An 18,861-nucleotide genomic window follows, 5' to 3' on the forward strand; every position below is an offset into this window, starting at 1 on the left:
AAGAGCATGAGGTGATAGTGGAAGAAAAAAGCAAACGGCCGAATGATGAGATTGGCTCAACAAAAAAGCATGAGACAAGAGAAAGCAAAAGAAAAGAGATGGACGCAAAAGTCGAAAAAGGTAAATCTGGTCCTTCATTCAAATTAATGTCTGATATTGAAAAAGATACAGATTTAAAGAGTGTTTTAGAAACAAAAATACTAGACAGTCGAGTAGAATTTACACTAAGAGAAGTGTTAGGTATTGCAAAAAAGGAATTTCATGATGAAATAATTGATATTGTGCGAAGAAAGAAGCAAATTAATGAGCAGGTTAAAGAGACAAATCCGAAGGTAGCATATGAAGTGGTGAGCAACGAGTCAAACAATATGTTGTTGACTCTCAACATGCATCAACCTCCATGATAAGTTCAACAGATGCAAGAAGCCATTACTCTCACAAATGTTGGGAAAGAGCCACTACTGAGCATCATGTGAAGATTGGAAATGTTCCAGACCCTATGATGACAGTTATTGATCATGGTTCTGAAATAAATATAATGAGTGCTGATTTTTACAAGAAAGGTAGATGGCCAATTGTTACTCAACATGGTTGTCGAGTAAAAGCTGCCACATCAGTCACGGAAGATTTATTTGGTGCATGCCCAAATGTAAAGGTTACTATTGGTGATATAGAGGTAGATCAACATTTCTTTGTGCAAGAAGGATCTACCTATCAATAATCTTGGGGCAACCATACATTACAGCGGTACGGATGGAGACCAAAGTCCTCGACAATGGTTCTGCCTATGCGAAAATCCATAGCCAAGATGGACGACGAACTGTACAATTTATGACAGTTCGCCCAAATCATGAGAGGAACAAGCAAGAGCTTCATGTTCATTCAATACCAAAAGACTGTGATGTTTTTGATAATCGGGTTTTTTATTAGGACTGTTGCGAGTGAGGGTTACAATAGTCCCATTATTAAAAGACCCTCATATAGGGCATTATAACATATGAATAAGTCATTTCATGTTTCTAAAAGTGGTGCTATATGTGTGACTAGGATGTATGAATGCAAGAGGAACTTGAAAAAGAATGCTAATCTGTTTCAGCAGGCATTGAAGGATAATGGAGTACTTGAAATGGAAGAGCAGATTGAAAGTGTTATGGAAGAAATTTCTTTTGCAAATACTTTAGAAGAGTTAGAAATGTATTTGAAAGAAGATGATGAGAATGCTAGAAAGATACATGTAAACTCAGTTGATATGTATTATGAAATTGATAAGTATAATTGTAAATATGAAGAAGTAGAAGGTTTATGTAACACAAAATATAAAACAATAGATAAAAAGATTAAACCGACTGCAGTACCATTACCTATTGGTAGCGAAGAGAAGATGAAGGCATCATCAACTGAGCCTATGCTTCGACCAATAGAGAAGATTGGATATCACTTCACTTCGGATACAATAAATAACTTAAGAATCGGAGGGGGTGAATTTCTTCTACAATCAGAGGTCACGACTTTCAAAGACGTGATCTTTAGGCATGGGAAAGCGTTCGCATTCAAAGCCATGGAGATTAGTTTTGTAGATCCAAAGGTGGTAACGCCAATGGTAATATTTACTATCCCTCATATTCCTTGGAATTTTAAACCTATTGCAGTACCGAGATCTACAACCAATCAACAAAGTCACAATCCGAAATGCAGGAATCGGGACGATCGTTGATGAATTTGCAGAAGCTTTTGCTGGGAGAGCAATTTACTCTATGGGAGACCTATATTTAGGATACGACCAATTTCAACTAGCAATTGATAGTCGCAATACCACAACAATGAAAACACCAATTGGGTTGGTTTGAATGTGCACTCTACCTCAAGGTGCGACAAATTCAGTTGCTCATATGATGAATGCAATGAATAAGGTTCTACATGAGTACATCCCAAAGGTAACTATGCCATTTTTAGAGGATATTCCTATTAAGGGATGCTTAGAAAGAGAGAAAGATGAGACTATGGTTGGAAATGGTTGCAGAAAGTTTGTGATGGATCACATTAATGATTGTGAAAGTATTTTAAATAAGCTTGAGCAGGTACATTTGACACTATCAGGAACAAAGTCTAGCTTTGGGCAAAACGAAGTTCTAATAGTTGGTCATATGTGTGGGTGGTATGGGAGGAAGCCTTCACCGATCAAAATTAACGCAATACAAAATATGAAGGAAGTTTGCGACTCGGTAACAGAGGTGAGAAGATTTTTGGGTGCATGTGTATTTTATCATATTTGGTTACCACACTTTGCACATGTCTCAGATCCTCTCTACCAACTTTTAAGAAAAGGGAAGAAGTTTATTTAGACTGATGAACATACACAAGTTGTTTAACAGTTGAAAGAAGCATTATTGAAAGCTCTAGGTCTTTGTCAACCAGACTACAAAGGTGAAAAACCAATTATATTGGCAGTCGATACTAGCGCAATTGGGATCGGCTGGGTTATCAACCAAGAAGATGAAGACCAACATCGATATGCTATCAGGTTTGTAGCAAAGATATTAAATGATAGACAAAGAAATTATGCACAAGTTAAACGAGAATTGTGGGGTTTGCTTACTGCATTAAAAACATATAGAGATTACTTGATCGGAGCAAATGTAGTGGTTGAAATAGATTGTTTGCCACTCATCAGAATGGTAGCAAGTTGCACGACACCAGATATTGCAATGCTTCGGTGGATTGCATACATCAGAACCATGAACCTAGAATTGTGGCATATAAAGGGAAAAGACAACCCAGTTGCAGATATGCTGTCAAGGGCAAGGTTCATAAATGAAAAGGTGATGCAAACTAAAGATAAGAATTGGGCAACTACAAGCCATCGAGTTGCTCATCAAAGTAAGCCTCATGACGAGTTTAATGTAAGCATAATGTTCAAAGACACAAAATATGAAGGTCAATGGTTAGAAATAGAAACTTTTTAAAGACTCAAGAAGCCAACCCATCATGGTCAAAGAAACAATTAAATGAATTTCGACAAAGGGCATTCAAGTTTTTTTTACATGAAGGGCATTTATGGAGGCGCCCAAAAAGGCCAACTGAAAATCCTCTTCGAGTCATTTGTAAGGATGATATTAAGAGAAAGTTAATTACTGAATTCCATGATAGTTTGTGAGCAGGACATAGAGGCATATGGGCGACATTTATGAAGTTGAAAGAAAAGTATTGGTGGCCATATATGTATAAAGATGTAATGAAATTTGTGGAAACCTGTGAAATCTGTCAAAGGTATTCAACTATTCGATATCGAGATGAGCTAAAACCAACATATTCATCATCAATGCATTATAAATGGATGGTTGATCTAGTGACAATGCCACTTGGGCAAGGTCAAATGTGATATTTAGTACTAGCAAGAGAAGACCTTACAAACCAAGTAGAAGGAAGACGACTACAACAAAAAACAACTAGAGTTGTATGTAAATTTTTGTTAGAAGATGTAATATGTCGTTATGGGTGTGTTGGTAAAATAATTGTAGATAGAGGAGAACTTGACTCTGATGAAGCTAGAGAATTCTTCAGACGGATAGGGGTCAAATTATCACTTACAACTACGTATAATCCAGAAGCCAATGGAAAGATTGAAAGAGGACATAGCCCAATAGTTAAGGCGATCGTGAAAAGTTGTGAAGGTAAAATAAGAGATTGGCCACGCATGCTACCTTATGCACTATGGGCAGATCGAACAACACATAGCTCAATAACAGGATATATGCCAGCTGAATTGATACTTGGCCAAAAGCCCATCATGCCAATAGAAGGATCAATTATTTCATGGACATCTATTCCATGGAAAGAAGAGCTGAGCATAGAAGAATTGTTGGCTTTGCGAATTCAACAATTAGAGCGTCGGCCTGAAGATGTAGAATTAGCAGCCCAACGATTAAAGGAGATTCAATTGAAGAATAAAATTCGTTTTGATAAAACTCATAGAATTCGACATAAGAAGATAGAAGAAGGGGATTGGGTGCTTGTGTATGATAGCAGTTTAGATAATCAACATAGCACCATTCGCAAGTTTGCTGAAAGATGGTTTGCACCCTACCTAGTAAGAAAAGTATATGATAACTTTACTTATAAGCTTAGTGAATTAGATGGGACAATAATCCTAAATGTGGTAGCTGGAAAGAGGATAAAAGTATTTACGAAAAGGTTTGAGCTTGAACCTCCTCCTATAGATCAACATGAAGATGAAAGATAGTGGCACATGCCGGAGGATGTGCAGGTCTAGAGGGGGTGGATGTTGTGAAGTACGAAAGCTTCACATTAAAAGTCTACAATAAGATAAATAAGTAACAAAAATAAAATAAACCTTTATAATGTTTTATACATAAAGACAATATTAATAACAGACTATGATAATATTATACAATATATGTAGAGGCAAAAATATATATTATATTACATGGACAAGAGAGGACTTGAACCAATAAACCCTACCTTATAACACTCAAAGGTTACCATTTATGCACACCATATATCAAATTACATGGGCAAAAGAGTACTTGAACCAACAACCTTAAACTTACAACATTCAAACCTTACCATTTAGACTATGCTTGTAATGTGTATAAATATGTGTCTTTTTATTGGAAGTAATATTATATGGTTTCAACCATCAAACGTGCTATATGTGCACCATATAGCACACATGCAAGAGCCTCTCTGCATGTGCGCCACATGGCCCACATGTAGAACCATGTCTTCCCTATAAAAGGAGAAGGGAGTATAGCTAAAAGGAAAACCAAGAAATAAGATGGAAATGAATATATTGGATCTAGAGAAAGATATATTGTAATAGAGAAAGAGAGAGAGAAAGGTATTCTTAAAAGAGAAAAGAAGAACTAGCTTGGTGGTGGTGGTCCTCAACTCGCAACAGAAGAGCGGCGGTTCAAGTCTTATACTTGTCGAGAGATTGAAGGGAAGACTATGGTCTACCATCAAGAAAGAGAAGAGTGATTATCTTGTGAGACAAAGCTCGAAGGTTCAACGAGGTTCGCAATCATTTTGTAAGTCATTCATCAAATAATTATAAGTTTCTTTCATTCCTTCAAATATCATTCTATATCCCATCTTGTCATATCTTGTTGATCTTTATTTACTCTATCTCTACTCTTTCGTCTCTTCCATCCATAATCCCAGTGATTCCTTCCTCACTTTCACAATATATTTTGTCTACGCAACGGTACGCTTCAAGGTGAGCCACGCCACGACATCGTGAACTGGACTTGCATCCCCTGGTCGATGATCAGTCCGACCGACACCAGATTCTTCGTAATTGTCGAGACGTGTAACACGTTTATTAGCTTCCCTTTTTGCCCGGCGTGGCTGAGGGGAACTTCACCGAGATGTACGATCGGATGGGGAGTGTCGTCTCCTGTTGCAACAACTCCCGGTTGTTCTGGTTTTTCCAGATATGAGAACCACTCTTTATGGTTCGTCATATGGTTTGACGCTCCGGAGTCAACGTACCACACTTCATCCGATTTCGAGGTGGTCTTCTTCATCGAGTTCGCTTCGTGTCTTGACATGAAGGTTGTCCCCATTCCGACTTTTTCGGATCCTTAGGCGTAGTGCGTCCGCTGCCGATTTCCTTGTTCGGTCCGTCCAGGTCCGGATCCGGTTTTCTCCGAATCGGTGTGCTTCTTCCAACACTCGCTCTCCTTGTGACCTTTCTTGCCACAATATCAGCATTCTGCGACATGTTTCCCTTGTCGGTTCTCGTCGCCTCCTCGACTCCCCCTGCTTCCGGAGGGTCCGGAATTGTTGTCGGCATCACTACGATGCCTTCTTCCTTGCTCTCGTCGGCCGCCTCCATTGCATGCCGATTCGCCTCGTCCACCATGACCACGGGGCCTATCTCCCTCCGTGTACAGCATCTTGTTGTCGGCATGCATACTCGTTGACGCACCCACGTGATTCTCCTCTACAAGGAGCATCGACTGGAAGTCAAAAAACGACGGCGTATTCTCCCTTGTACAAATAGTAGTTCGGAATGCTCTAAACTTCGACGCCAATCCTCCGAGGCAGATCTACACCATTTCTCCCTCCTCAATGTTCACATCGATGGAGGCGAGTGAGTCACAAATATCCTTTATCTTGGAGGTGTAGTCAACCACCGTCATGTCGCATTGACGCACATTCCTCAACTCCTATCGGAGTTGGAGCTTCCTGGCTATGGTGCTTGCGGCGAAAACCTTTTTCAGATTTCCCCAAGTATCCTTCGGCGTTCTTGCATCCCGAATGTAGCTCAAGATTTGTTCGCTCACACAGGACGCGAAGTAGTAGAGATCTCTGCCCGCCAACTGTTCCTAGGCTGGGAAGTCTTTGTGTGTCAATTCAAGTGCTGCATCATTCGCTCCATCGACATAGCTCCAGTATCCATGTCCGAGCAGGTACTGGTGCATCTTGTACGCTCAACATGCATAGTTACATCTGTCAAGCTTCTCAGTTGGAAGCAAGCTAGCCATACCTTTATCCATTTTTTCCTTTTCGTTCTTCACCGAGATTAGGTTTTTTTGGTTTTGTTGTTTCGAGCTGAAGTCGGCCGCAGAGGTTCTCAACCCTCGCGCTTTGATACCATGTGAAATGTAACATGCTGAAGCTATAAGAAACACAAGATACCGACAGAGAAAAACAGGTTTAATGGAGAGCTTAAGACACAATGTACGCGGGAGAGACAGAGAGGGAATGAACACACAGAAAAACTAAATTCAAAATAATGTGTAAACTCTGTACATAGGATGTGCTCAGAGAGCACTTTTATACAAGTTCATACGAACTAACAGAAGTATTGATGCGTACTTCAATGCTCATAACTTAGCTCCTACACTAACTCCCAAATATATTCCCTCACGGAATATCTGTTCAACAGCCTCCCAGTTTCCGCACCGTTACGGCCTCTTGTTGCACACCGGTTTGCGCACCACTTTATGCACCGATCCGGCCTAACCGATTGGTCCAAAATGATCCGGTTCTCGGCTTGCACAGCCGATCCGGCCAATGTTAAGCTTGTATCTCAGCATATACATAACTATTTGCAGGTGTAAGTTTCCACACACTATTCTTTTATAGTTCGGAATGACGAACTGTAGATCCGTCACAACTCCTCTTGACAGGTATCAGAAACTTTGCCATGACTCAACACCGGCCTACAATGAGAAACAGTTCCGACTAATTGTCGGACGCCTAATCTATTTGACAATCACCCGACCAGACCTTCATTATCCGGTCGGCATGATCTGATTCAGCCAAATCATGCAAAATCCAACGATCGAGCACATGCAATGAGTGCACAAGATATTGATATATGTTAATGGCACGAAGGATCGTGGGTTGCTATATCGGACTAGAATAGCTATATATGTCAATGCCACGGATCGCCGATTTGTTTATGGGTGGGGGTGGAGCGAAGAATAGCTCCACCTCCCTCCCAAGGGGGTTATACATGAGGGGGAGAGAGAGAAAGGGAGAGAGAAACAAAGATTGAAACCAAAGGAGAGGGAAAATTCTATATTGCATTACATGCCCCATAAGGAGTTTATATAGTACATAATGTAAGGGTTACTAATATAACCGTTACAAAAAGACCATTACATTCTTGTACATATGCACATAATTGTGCATGTATTCATACACATATTCATCCTCACATACTGATATACATTACACATACACAACAACCACTTTATTGTGTTCCACCCTTATACCTTCCCCTACAACTCCTATGGGTAGCGCAGCGATCACGTGGAGCAATAAGAAGCAACCGATATTGGTATTGTCGAGCACTAAGGTCAAATATAGAAGAGCGATTATCGCAATGTGCGAAGCCATATGGCTAAAATGGTTGCTAGAAATATTTGCAAGTGGAGGTTGTCAATCCAACACCAATCTATTGTAACAACCTCAACAGCATCCAGATAGAAAAAACCCCATTTTCTACGCTTGCACCAAGCACATAGAAGTGCACTACCACTTCGTATGCGAGCATGTTCTGAGTGGAGACGTCGAACTGAGATACATTCAGACTTATCAGCAAGTGGCCGACATCTTCACCAAGCCCCTTGGAATAGACAACTTACGACACTTTTCAAAGATGCTTGGACTACAGCATCTTGACGTGTCGCACTTGAGGGGGAGATCGGACAAGAAAAGCAGAGAGGACGAGCCAGAGTTGGAGCTGGAGTCAGAGTCGGAGCCAACTAAACAAGGTAGGGGAAGAGCCGAAGGAGAAGACGAATCAGAGATGGCCAATTCGGATAATGTGGACGATTCAGACGAATCAATCCGAATCAGATAAGCGTTGAACAAGCAAGAAGGCAGTTGAAGCCAATGCCAGAGCAAGAGAGGCGACCAATCGAGGGGGGGTGAAGCCGAATCGGCAGGAAGAAGGCCGACAAGGGACAAAGGAGCAGACAAGCTGACCATAGGGGTCGAGGTGCGCAAACCAAGAGAACAACTAGTAGAGCGAGGAGAAGCCGAGACGAAGAACCGGTTGAGCAGATGGAGCGAACCCCCAAGTTGAGCTTGAGGGGGATTATTGAGTAACAAGCTCAACATGAAGCCGGATCGGTTGTAGAAAGCCAAATCGGTTGATATCCAAATGGGTTGATAGCCGAAAAAGGGCCATGAGTTAAAGAAGTCGTTAGGACCTACATTCCTAAATTAGTAATAGGAATGTTATAGGTAAGTTAGGTGTCAGAGCTCATCAATGAGCATTTAGTACTTGTCAGTACTTTTGTCAACCCATTCTTAAGGGCTTGTATATAAAGTGCTCTGTGAGCAATTGTATGTACTAAGAATTATTGTTTTGAATTAAAACTTGTATTGTCTGCTCACTCAGTCTCTCTCTCACTCTTTGTAGTTGTACTCACCTCCATCTCCAACCTCTACGAGTACCTAACTGTCTATTGTTGCTAGCTAAGTCCTTTTGTCAGTTAGCTTCTGCATTCTTGTTGAGAATCAAGCTCAGCTTGTGTGAACATGTGCTTATGATGAAAAGGACGATGTGTGAAAAAGTGTGTGAGCACACTTTATTGTAATCCGTGTAGTTGTCGAGTGTTAGTGTGGTCAAAGAATATTAGATATTCTTATGACAAAATCGTAATCAAGTGGATATCTTGGTTAGATTCCACCAACACATTTAATAGGGCAGTCCCTTGAGGACTTGTATATAAAACCTCCTTTGGCCATTTAGTTTAGTTGGTGATCTTTAGATAATTAATATAGCTCTCTTAAGTGCATAAGTTGTCATCCCCCTAGTGGTTTCTTATTTTTCTGGTTATTCTTTGTAATTCCTTCTCTTGCTTATACATTCTCTCTCTCTCTCTCTCTCTCACACACACACTACAGTTCTGAATACTAAACTCTACTAGAGTTAGATTCTTTACAATTCTTACAAGGATGTTAACAATCAGGTGTAAAAAAAATCTATTGTGGATTATGCATAGCAATTTGGCTTTAATGGTGTATATATAGAATGAGAACATCGTTAAATCTAGAATCATCAATGAAATCTCTCAAATGTGAAAACCCATTACACTCAAATTACCCCATAAGGTTGTCTTCTTGAAACAAATCTTGCATTTAAATTGTCTAAGAACATGGGATGTCTAAATTGGAATCTTGTTCTTTTGATGCAACCAAATACAACAAATACATTAAAAATCAAGAGGATTGTCGATTGATTTTGGATTGTATACGTACATCTACATATTGATAACACATACAAACACATCTATATGGATATGGAAATGCATGGTAAAGAGAACCATATTTTAATGATGTTAAACTAGAAATGCTTTAACTTTATCGATTGTGTATTGTTAAATATACATGTTGCTCACGTAGAGAAAATGTAATATCTTGGTGAGGGAAAATGACTTGACATTGTATAAACATTTATAAGATTGAAATGTAGATAAGTAACTAAGGCTATTCTTCAATTCACAATATTTGAAAGCTCGTCCTTGCATTTGCTTTCCATAACATGGTTGCAATGCTCTTACATGCAGTGCTGTTAAAATCTTATATCAACGTGACAAAAATAGTTGCAAAAGCAACCCCATTATAAGTACATGGTAAAAAGGCAACATTTACATTATGGTGGTGGGGGGTGGGGGGCCCTTTTCATGAGCAACAACATTTTATCCTATATAAAGATGCCTTCACTTAAAAAGGCATTCGTATAGGTAAGGTTGACAGTCCAAATGTGGAGAACATCACAAGATTTGTAAGAACTTGAATGTAAACAACCTAATGCTTACTTTATGAATAGAATGTTAAAACAAGCCACGTATTGCTTGCACTATGTTATTTCGATAAGGACTTCTTTATATGTCACTACTTTAAAACTCATCTTCAAACTAGAATTTCATGTATAAACTAGGTTGGGACAATAACTTATTTACATGCACACATGTATAAATGCATGTAAAAACGGGTGAAAATTTTCAAGCTCGATAAAGATAATACAAAATGTTGAATTTGGACTAGAGTTTTCAATTTTGTTGCTCTTATATAATGAGATTACAATTGTATGTTTGAAAGTGTCGATTGCATGATGATAGGTACAACTTCATGATTTTGAAGGGTTTGATGCCATCAAAAGACGGTTGCGATTGTATGCTTAGTAGTTTTAAAATGAAAGGGAGAGTATTTGACAAGTTATTTTAAGTTAGAAGGGAATGAAAGTTGAGCTATAGTGTTATTGCAAGTTGTCAATATGAACTTTGTGAAATTCACAAAAATGGGGGAACCTTTAGAGTAAGAGTCGCGAAATGTATGGGCTATGAATTATTTGTCTGGAAAGGATGTACATTAGAGTCTAAAGCGAAGAAGGTTGCTTTTACCCCTTGGCCGATGGGTGTACATGCATTGGCGATACTCTTCCCATGTAAAGGGCCTATAGAGAGGAGGGTCCCTTGTGCCAGGTCTTATGGTAGCTTTATCGATTGGATTCAAAAAGAAAGCCATTGACAATCGTGAACTAAGACTATTACACACTGCTCTGTGCTCCACGCTTTTGTAGGCATCATTACTCCACACCTGGTTGCACAAAAAGGAAAAAAAAACCAAATTTTTAATGAGGTATATGGTTTTCAAAATATTTTTAGTAGTAAAGCAAAATGGGAATCTAAGTAAACAGGACCTCATGTGCCGTGGAGAAAAGCACTATATTATGAAGAATCAAAGAACCAACTCAAACATAGTGTTGAACAGTATATGTGCACGCATTTATATCCAACACGTTCGAAAACCAGGAATTAACTTGCCTCATTGTCAACCATCATCGATTCCCTCATTTGACCCAATAAAAAAATAACTTTATGCGTTGAAAGTATGCATATGTTATTGTTTGTTTACACAGTAATGGACCAAACACATGCATACACGCACTTTTCCAATAAGAAGATGCGATTGACTTTCATAGCATCTCTTAAAACCGGCAACAATACGCTCAAAGAAATCTATAAGCTTTTATATAGTTATTGACAAAGACCTTGTAATGGATCTTGGACCCTGGATCTTTGAAGTTTGTAAGCTTGTTCTTTTTCTTAGAGTGCCATTGTGACCCCCCTACCTCGCAACCTTTACTATAAAAGTCAAATGTTCATACTATTTCATTGAAGAGAGAATGCCATTATCTACGTGTGAAATCCTACAAAAAATAAAGATAGGGTCTATGGAAGAGGTAATGTTATATGACATCAGAGGTTATGCTCATATATCCATATGGATTTCCATATAGAAAAATATAATGAGTACGGGGACACATAAATCTATATGGAGTGAAAGCAACAAGAGACTCATTATATTTGTGTCATATTTAGAAAATAAAGGTCTTTGTATGCATATTCCTTTTTATATGAATGACTTGGCAATTGTAGTTACGACTCATGACATGTTCTAGTTTTAAGAGTTGAAATTGCATGTGTTTGATTGTGTGTGTTCAAGCAAGATAATATGTGTAGCATAATCTTAAATATTCACACTATGTATATAATACTAAAGTTTATCATAATTGCTTCTCACTAGGGCACATTCCACTATCTCCAAATCTTCTTCTTTTTGTTACAATCTATTTTGAATGATTAATAGAAATGGTTTAGATTTCTGAATTAGCTTACTTTTGCCCGAAGAGATTAATATAAAAAACATTGTAACTAAGGTCAGTGGCTCTTGGGTATTTTTTTTAACGTCATGAAATAAGGACTAGAGTGCAAGTTGTAAAACTAATGGCTTTAACAAAATATGGTTGCTCAAATTGCCGAGGGACATCATCTACCCTTTCAATGAGACTACTCTATTATACAGTGTAAATTAATTGTGGCACCATGTGACCTTACATCCAAATTGTCACGTGATGCAACCTTTATTGTTGGCATCCTCCTAAAAAAGAAATTTCCAAATGATTTGCATGCCTATTCCATTTTTGACAACTCACATACCGACGTTGTTGGTGGACTTTCTTCTTCTTTGGAGATTATGAACCAAACTAGTCTTAATGCATAGGGTTGTGAAGTGATTGTTCATGCATCTACCTCTTTGGTAGTTTTTGTAAATTTAGATGTTAATGATTGGATGTTTATATGAATTTTTTGTGAAAAGTTCATTTGAAAACACATCTTAACAATTAATTAAAAATAGGTGCCTCGTGTATAAAACATTCTTTTCCGTTATCAAATGAATATTTATAATACAACTACTCATAACGGTTGACTAAATTAACAAAGATTTGTTCTCTGGAATGAGCACTATGTTTAGAATGGAACCTAAAGTTTGGGTAGTATAATTGGTAGGGTAATTTGTTTCATTTCATGAAACCAGTACAAAAAGTGTGATTAACAGCACACATTGGTCAAGAGTGCAGCAAGTCTAGACGCCATACTCTACACCCCAACGGTAAAGAAATATCCAAGAACATATATAGAAATGACGATATGCAAAGCTTGTGTTCTTTGCACCTAGGTATCTACGTATCCATGATTACGGGCTATTCTACAAGGATGGGTTTGTCTAGTTTCCACGATGAGACAATGACTCCTAATCATTGGCGCTTGAAACGGAAATGATAATAGTGAAAGTGATAATGCTTTTGAGAACGTCTATAAATCATCAGACGAAAATGTTGAATGATAAATAGAAGTATTTGAGCCCAAGGAACTTTTTCGAGCTCACTTGCAAACATGTGTCGACTGTTGAGAAAAGAAAATTGAAGACAACCATTAAATATATGTAGAAAGAGAGGAAGAACATGAAATGTCTTTAAAAGAGGTTCACAAATTCAAATAATATCGAAAACACATGTGGACGGCACACAAGTTTTGGCCATCTCTATGCCAACAAGTTAAGGCTAAAGAAGTCTATGCTATGCTAAACTAGGAAGGTTGGAAATTATTGTGGAGTGACAATGCAAGAAGCCATTAAGTGGCATCAAAGAAATGTATTACCAAAGTAAATGTCAAGGAAAGTTTGTGAGAAGAAGACTACTTTAGGATTGGTGATAAAGTTCTAGAGACATGTACATTTGATCACATCTAAATAGAGGGGACATAGAGGTTTGCATTATTGTTTTGGTCTGTTGGCACATCTAAAAGAGGTTTCACCAACGATGGAAAGAAAATGTCACTATCTAAAGATGAGCCAAATGTGTATCTTTCCATGACAAAGTGCATGACATAAACTGACACTAACTTTGGAGATTGTTGGAAACCAGGTACCTTTAAAGTTGGAGAGAGAAAAAGTGAGAGTGTATTAGCACCATGGCATACGTGTTGATTCAACTTGAAGGTCTACTATAGTGCATAAGGGTATGCAAAAATGGTGACAATATATACAACTTCGGCAGGAGAAAGACAGACAGTATCAACGTTTACGATAGTTTACTGAGGTTTTGATTGTCCACTAGAGGCACCAGTATAAACCATCTGTGTGTACATGACGGGGGTGGAGACAATGATCAAGTGTGTGTGTGATGTGGTAGGGAAAGAGCGATCACTTACAAAATGATATGTTACATTAATGTCTACAAAAAAAACTTTGTGTGAAGTTTACCTGGAGGGCATCGCCAACATTGATGACAAGAGAGTTACGTGAGGGCTTGACGGTGATCCATTGGCCGTCTTTACAAATTTGGAGGCCGCCGACCTGGTCTTGATGCAACACGGTGAGCAAATGAGGGTCGGAGTGCGAGCCCAAACCAAGTGTCATGGACGGTTGTGGGCACGGGGGGTAGCAGTTAAACCGAATCACCGAGTTTCTACCGTCCTGGACCATGGTGTTCTCGCTCCTCGGGCGTTGCGGGTAGGTGGTGCCCCCCTTGCAATGGATGCGGTCGAGAAGCATGTCGAGGATGCGGAGGGCGACACCCTTCATCGCATCGCTGAACTCGTTGGCGGCCTTCCTGAAGACACACACACATGGGCAAACATTGAGATCACATGGTACGAGAGGCACGAGGTAGCATGTGCATGTGAACACACACCATCATTTTGCAAAGCACATAAACTTGCCTTCATTTTGCCCTACATGTATATATGTATGTGTACGTGTATAAGAGTATATGTATATGTATATGAATATGAATATGTATATGTATATGTATATGTATATGTATATGTATATGTATATGTATGTGTATATGTATATGTATATGTATATGTATATGTATATGTATATGTATGTGTATAAGAGTATGTGTATATGTATATGTATCATGTATGAGTATATGTATCATGTATAAGAGTATATACATATATAAATCCACTGAATGGGCCAATCAGCGGCAGTCACGTGGCTTTTTCTAGAGCGAGAATGTGATGCCCAACGCTCGGAAAATTTGTTGGCTTCTAATCCTACGGGGATCGCGTGATTATGGCCTAATTAAGCTTCATTGCCTGAATTAAACTTGCTTAAGGCGGGCTCATGGAAGGATTAAGGTCTGGATTCGATGGGGATTTAACGTGCGTGCGTGATTAGTGGATAAGCAAGGTGGGATGAGGCAGTGGCGCTACATTTGGGATAGTTAAGGCACTAGATTAGGGAATAGGATGTTGAATTAGAGCACGATTTAGGTGTTATGATGTGGGCACTAGATTTAGGCATCCTTGATGGAGGAAAATCCAGCAGCTGCCATTGATAGGAAGGAAACTGTTTGTGATTAGGAGATCCGAAGCTGATTAAAGCACAACTATAAGCCACGAGGAGTCTAGCAGAGCAGTATAAAGCGACTGATTCAGGCATTGCGAATTAACACTTAGCCGTGTTTACGAAATCGTGCAGCATGATTAAGAGGGGCAATTATTAATCAGCCTAGGGCGGCGTGATTAAGCAGAGATGAGGCGATACCTAAGGGAGATATTAAGAATCGGATGTGTGGATGAAGAGATCGGGAACTAAAAATTGCAAGTCGGGGGATTAAGAAAGGATGGATGGGCCAGCATTGTGTAAGAAAGCAAAATTTAAGCCAAAATGTGGAAGCCTGATTAAGGCGATGAGGCGAGGGGCGAGGGCGAGGGCGAGGGCGTGACAGAATTAGAATATACAGAAATCATGATGAATAATTGGTGAGATAATTGGGGGAAAGTTCAAAACCTGAATTCGGCGGCGGAGTGGCAGTTGCGATCGAGCCAGAGCTGATTGGCGAAAGGCTCCATGTCTGCGGAGGAGCAAGGGAGCTGGAGGGACTCCATCCATGGCAAATCCCTCTTGAGATTGGTACCCCAGCCGCCGCACGCATATCCCATGGGCTTCATCGAAGATCCGTCCCGCAGGATGCGTTTCTTCTGCTCGAACTCCAGCTCGAAGAAGGCGCGCGCGTGTCCCTCCATCCGCCGGAGCAGCTCCTCCGGCACCCCGTGCCCCACCACCTGGAAGAACCCCCACTCCTTGGCTGCCACCGCCATTTGTCCGGAGATCGTACCTCCCCCCGCACCATCCATCGTACCCCCCATATCGATGACCGGGATGAGCTTCGCGTTCTCGAATTGGTCGTGCGCGATCAATGGCCGCTCCTTCTCCGCCCACTCGTAGTCCTTGAGGTTGAAGATGCACGGCGGCACGCCTTTCGGCTTCAGCTTCGGTTGCTGCCGTTGCAAGGCCGCCGCTGCCGCCGCTGCCATGGCCGCCGCCGACACCACCCCGCTCTCCGTAATGGCCGGCCGGAAATTGTCTTTCACCCCAACACTAGCCATCGATGGATGTGTGTGTGTATATGTGTATGTGTGTGTGTGTGTGTGCGTGCGTGCGTGCGTGTGTGTGTGTGTATGAGAGAGAGAGAGAGAGAGATAGGGAGGGAGGGAGGGAGGGAGGGAGGGAGAGGTTTGTGTGTGTGAGTGAGGTGAAAGATGAGATCTAAAAATAGATCAAATACTCTTGTGATGTTTTTATAGACTTAAGGTCAAAAATACTATATATATGTATATGTATGTAGATGATGTTTTTATAGCCTTAAAAGAATGATTAGAGGTCAACACTAAGCAAGGATTAATCCTAATGTTGATTTTGGATTAAGGTCCAATAGTGTCCACTATATTTCACTTGAAACTATAATTATGCTTACCTCCAAAGGAACTATAATAATTAGGATTAATCCTAATGTTAATTAGGATTAAGGCCTAGTGTCAATGCTTTTGAGCAAGGAAGGATTAATGGGATTGACCAAGGTTAATCCCGATGCTAATCGAGGTTTTGGTTGGCCGCACCCCCCCCCCTAAAGAAGAGAAGAAGGGAGGGATGTCTCTATGCAAGCACAAGTCTTCTAAGGATTATTGAGGGTTAAGCAAAATATGAGGTTTATCCAAAGAGGTGTAATAAATGACATACAAAGGCAAAACAAAATGATGGCACTTCTTTCTTGGAGAGTGGACGATGTCGTGCCCCTCCTTAGAGCTTATATAGAGATCTGGTTGGCCTCTGTTCGAAACGATAACATCCGTTTGTTTTCTTCTTTTCCTCGGTTTACACTTCTTCAAATCGGATGACCACAATTTTTAATCACCCCTGTAGCACACCTTTTAGAGTGTGTAGATGTAATAGGTAGACCCACAACATACACATACACACACACACACACACACACACATACACTAAAAAGCTAGAGAACATTTGTATGATTTAAAATCAAAATTATGGAATCCTCCCCCTCCCTCCCATGCCACCCCCCATGCCATCTCGTTCTTATATTCACACTAGTTCACTCATCTTTTCCATTTTGTCAGCCTTGTATCATTGTACCACTCAAAGAATGTCATGGGTATGAGAGATATATTGGCATAGGAATGTGTGTGTGTATGGGAGAGAGAGAAGGAGAGAAGAGAGAGAGAGAGAAAGATTTTTCCTATCATAAAAAAATGCAAAACATCTTGATGATTCGCACGATTCGATCACCACATGCGAGAAAGATATCCATTTCCCTTCCCTGTCATCCCTCGACGCGAAAATGACTCTTCTTAACTTTCAAATAAACAATCATCATGTCCATACTCAATGCTTATTATTACATTATTCACCTGATGCAATAATAAGGGAAAGGGCTCGTGGTAATGACACTTTGCCTACATTATGTTAATATTGCCTTTATCTCACAAAAGAGAATATGTTTGTGCATCCAAGTGTATACATACGTGTTATGTATGAGAGATAAGGATGCGCCGAGCTGCTTTCACGGAGAGGACATGAATATGAATGGCTAACAAGTGTACTAGAGGGGTAGTAGGTTTAGTGTCAAATGTTGCAATAATCTGAAGATTCAAAGTCATCATCGTGTGCATGTCCATGCCATCTAGGGAATGTACATTCAAATAATAATTAATGTATGTCTCACTCCTCACAATCTACACTAAGGAAACATGAATCAACATGTGTGTGTGTGTGTGTGTGTGTGTGTGTCTTCCCTCTAGGCAACGAGAAATGCTCTTTGTCATAAATAAATATGTATGTCCTTGCTCCTCTCAACCTCACTTTCTTTGTGCCCTTTTCACCATTCAAACTCCAAATATATCTATATATACTTCACTTTCTTTGTGCCGTTTTCCCACATGATCGTCGGGTCCATCGAACGACGCAATCACTCTAAATATACCTTCTATAATATTATTTATTTGCCCATAATTCCTTCTTCGCCTAAAATTTTAACCTGTCATAAATGATAAGCTTGACTTGTTGAAGCTTTCAGTGCGAATAGGAGGAGCATTATGTGTTCTAAATTATTGAAATGCCATGTACAATTTGTTCTTTGAATCTCAATAATTGGGTCAGACTATTGGCCATTGACACACTTCTTTCAATTTTCATTTTCAACGAACTCATGTTTCTCCCAAACTTCCACACCGGCCAAAGAGATACCGTGTTAACTCAATTCTTTAAGCCATAAAGATAAAGTTGAACAAAGCATACACTCAATTTTAACTTCCGTGTATTTCCAATAGCTTATCCCTTTGTCCATAGGAAAAATGTCATTGGTACGACTTTATAAACAATCATGTAACCCGACGACCTCCACAACGACATACCAATAATGGGAAAAATAAAGGGAGAGACTAGCTCCTCACACTAGCAAGATGGTTGAGATGAAAATAGTTCCTACACCACTTGATAAGCACACACATATCTCATGTTAATGAAGACGACCGGTCTCATCCACATAGGCATGCCACACATATTCAACTTTTAGACAAGGAATATGTTCCTATGATAAATTATAGAGGTTGTATTGTGTAGCCAATTACTTAGTCAAGTCAATCACTTTATTCGGTAATCAATTTCGTTTTCATCCATGTAATTTCATTTTCTTGCATACGCTATGAATCATTTTCTCGCATG

At 39.7% G+C, this 18,861-nt stretch overlaps 1 protein-coding gene across 1 annotated transcript; it reads right to left on the reverse strand.

Moving 5' to 3' along the window:
• Positions 1-10,518: 10,518 nt before the first annotated feature.
• Positions 10,519-16,297, reverse strand: LOC147857630 (gibberellin 2-beta-dioxygenase 5-like). The gene is made up of 3 exons (XM_087326859.1): positions 15,634-16,297; positions 14,095-14,443; positions 10,519-11,085 (listed from the first exon to the last, which is right to left on the reverse strand). Exons 1-3 carry the CDS (start codon positions 16,230-16,232, stop codon positions 10,858-10,860), a joined length of 1,176 nt encoding a protein of 391 aa, XP_087182985.1. The 5' UTR covers positions 16,233-16,297; the 3' UTR covers positions 10,519-10,857.
• Between the last annotated feature and the right edge of the window lie 2,564 nt (positions 16,298-18,861).

Source organism: Azolla caroliniana, unplaced genomic scaffold (genome assembly GCF_043228905.1).
Source record: "Azolla caroliniana isolate FFs.n. ecotype wild unplaced genomic scaffold, voAzoCaro1.0.p SCAF_11, whole genome shotgun sequence".
Classification (NCBI taxonomy): domain Eukaryota; kingdom Viridiplantae; phylum Streptophyta; class Polypodiopsida; order Salviniales; family Salviniaceae; genus Azolla; species Azolla caroliniana.

Bases quoted from the DNA above. Each gene is read 5' to 3' on its own strand.
- LOC147857630 (XM_087326859.1), bottom strand. From the start codon at position 16,232: ATGGCTAGTGTTGGGGTGAAAGACAATTTCCGGCCGGCCATTACGGAG. The intron at 14,444-15,633 runs GTTTTGAACTTT...GTGTGTCTTCAG, and splicing joins CACTCCGCCGCCGAATTCAG to GAAGGCCGCCAACGAGTTCA. The intron at 11,086-14,094 runs GTAAACTTCACA...TTGTGCAACCAG, and splicing joins ATGTTGGCGATGCCCTCCAG to GTGTGGAGTAATGATGCCTA.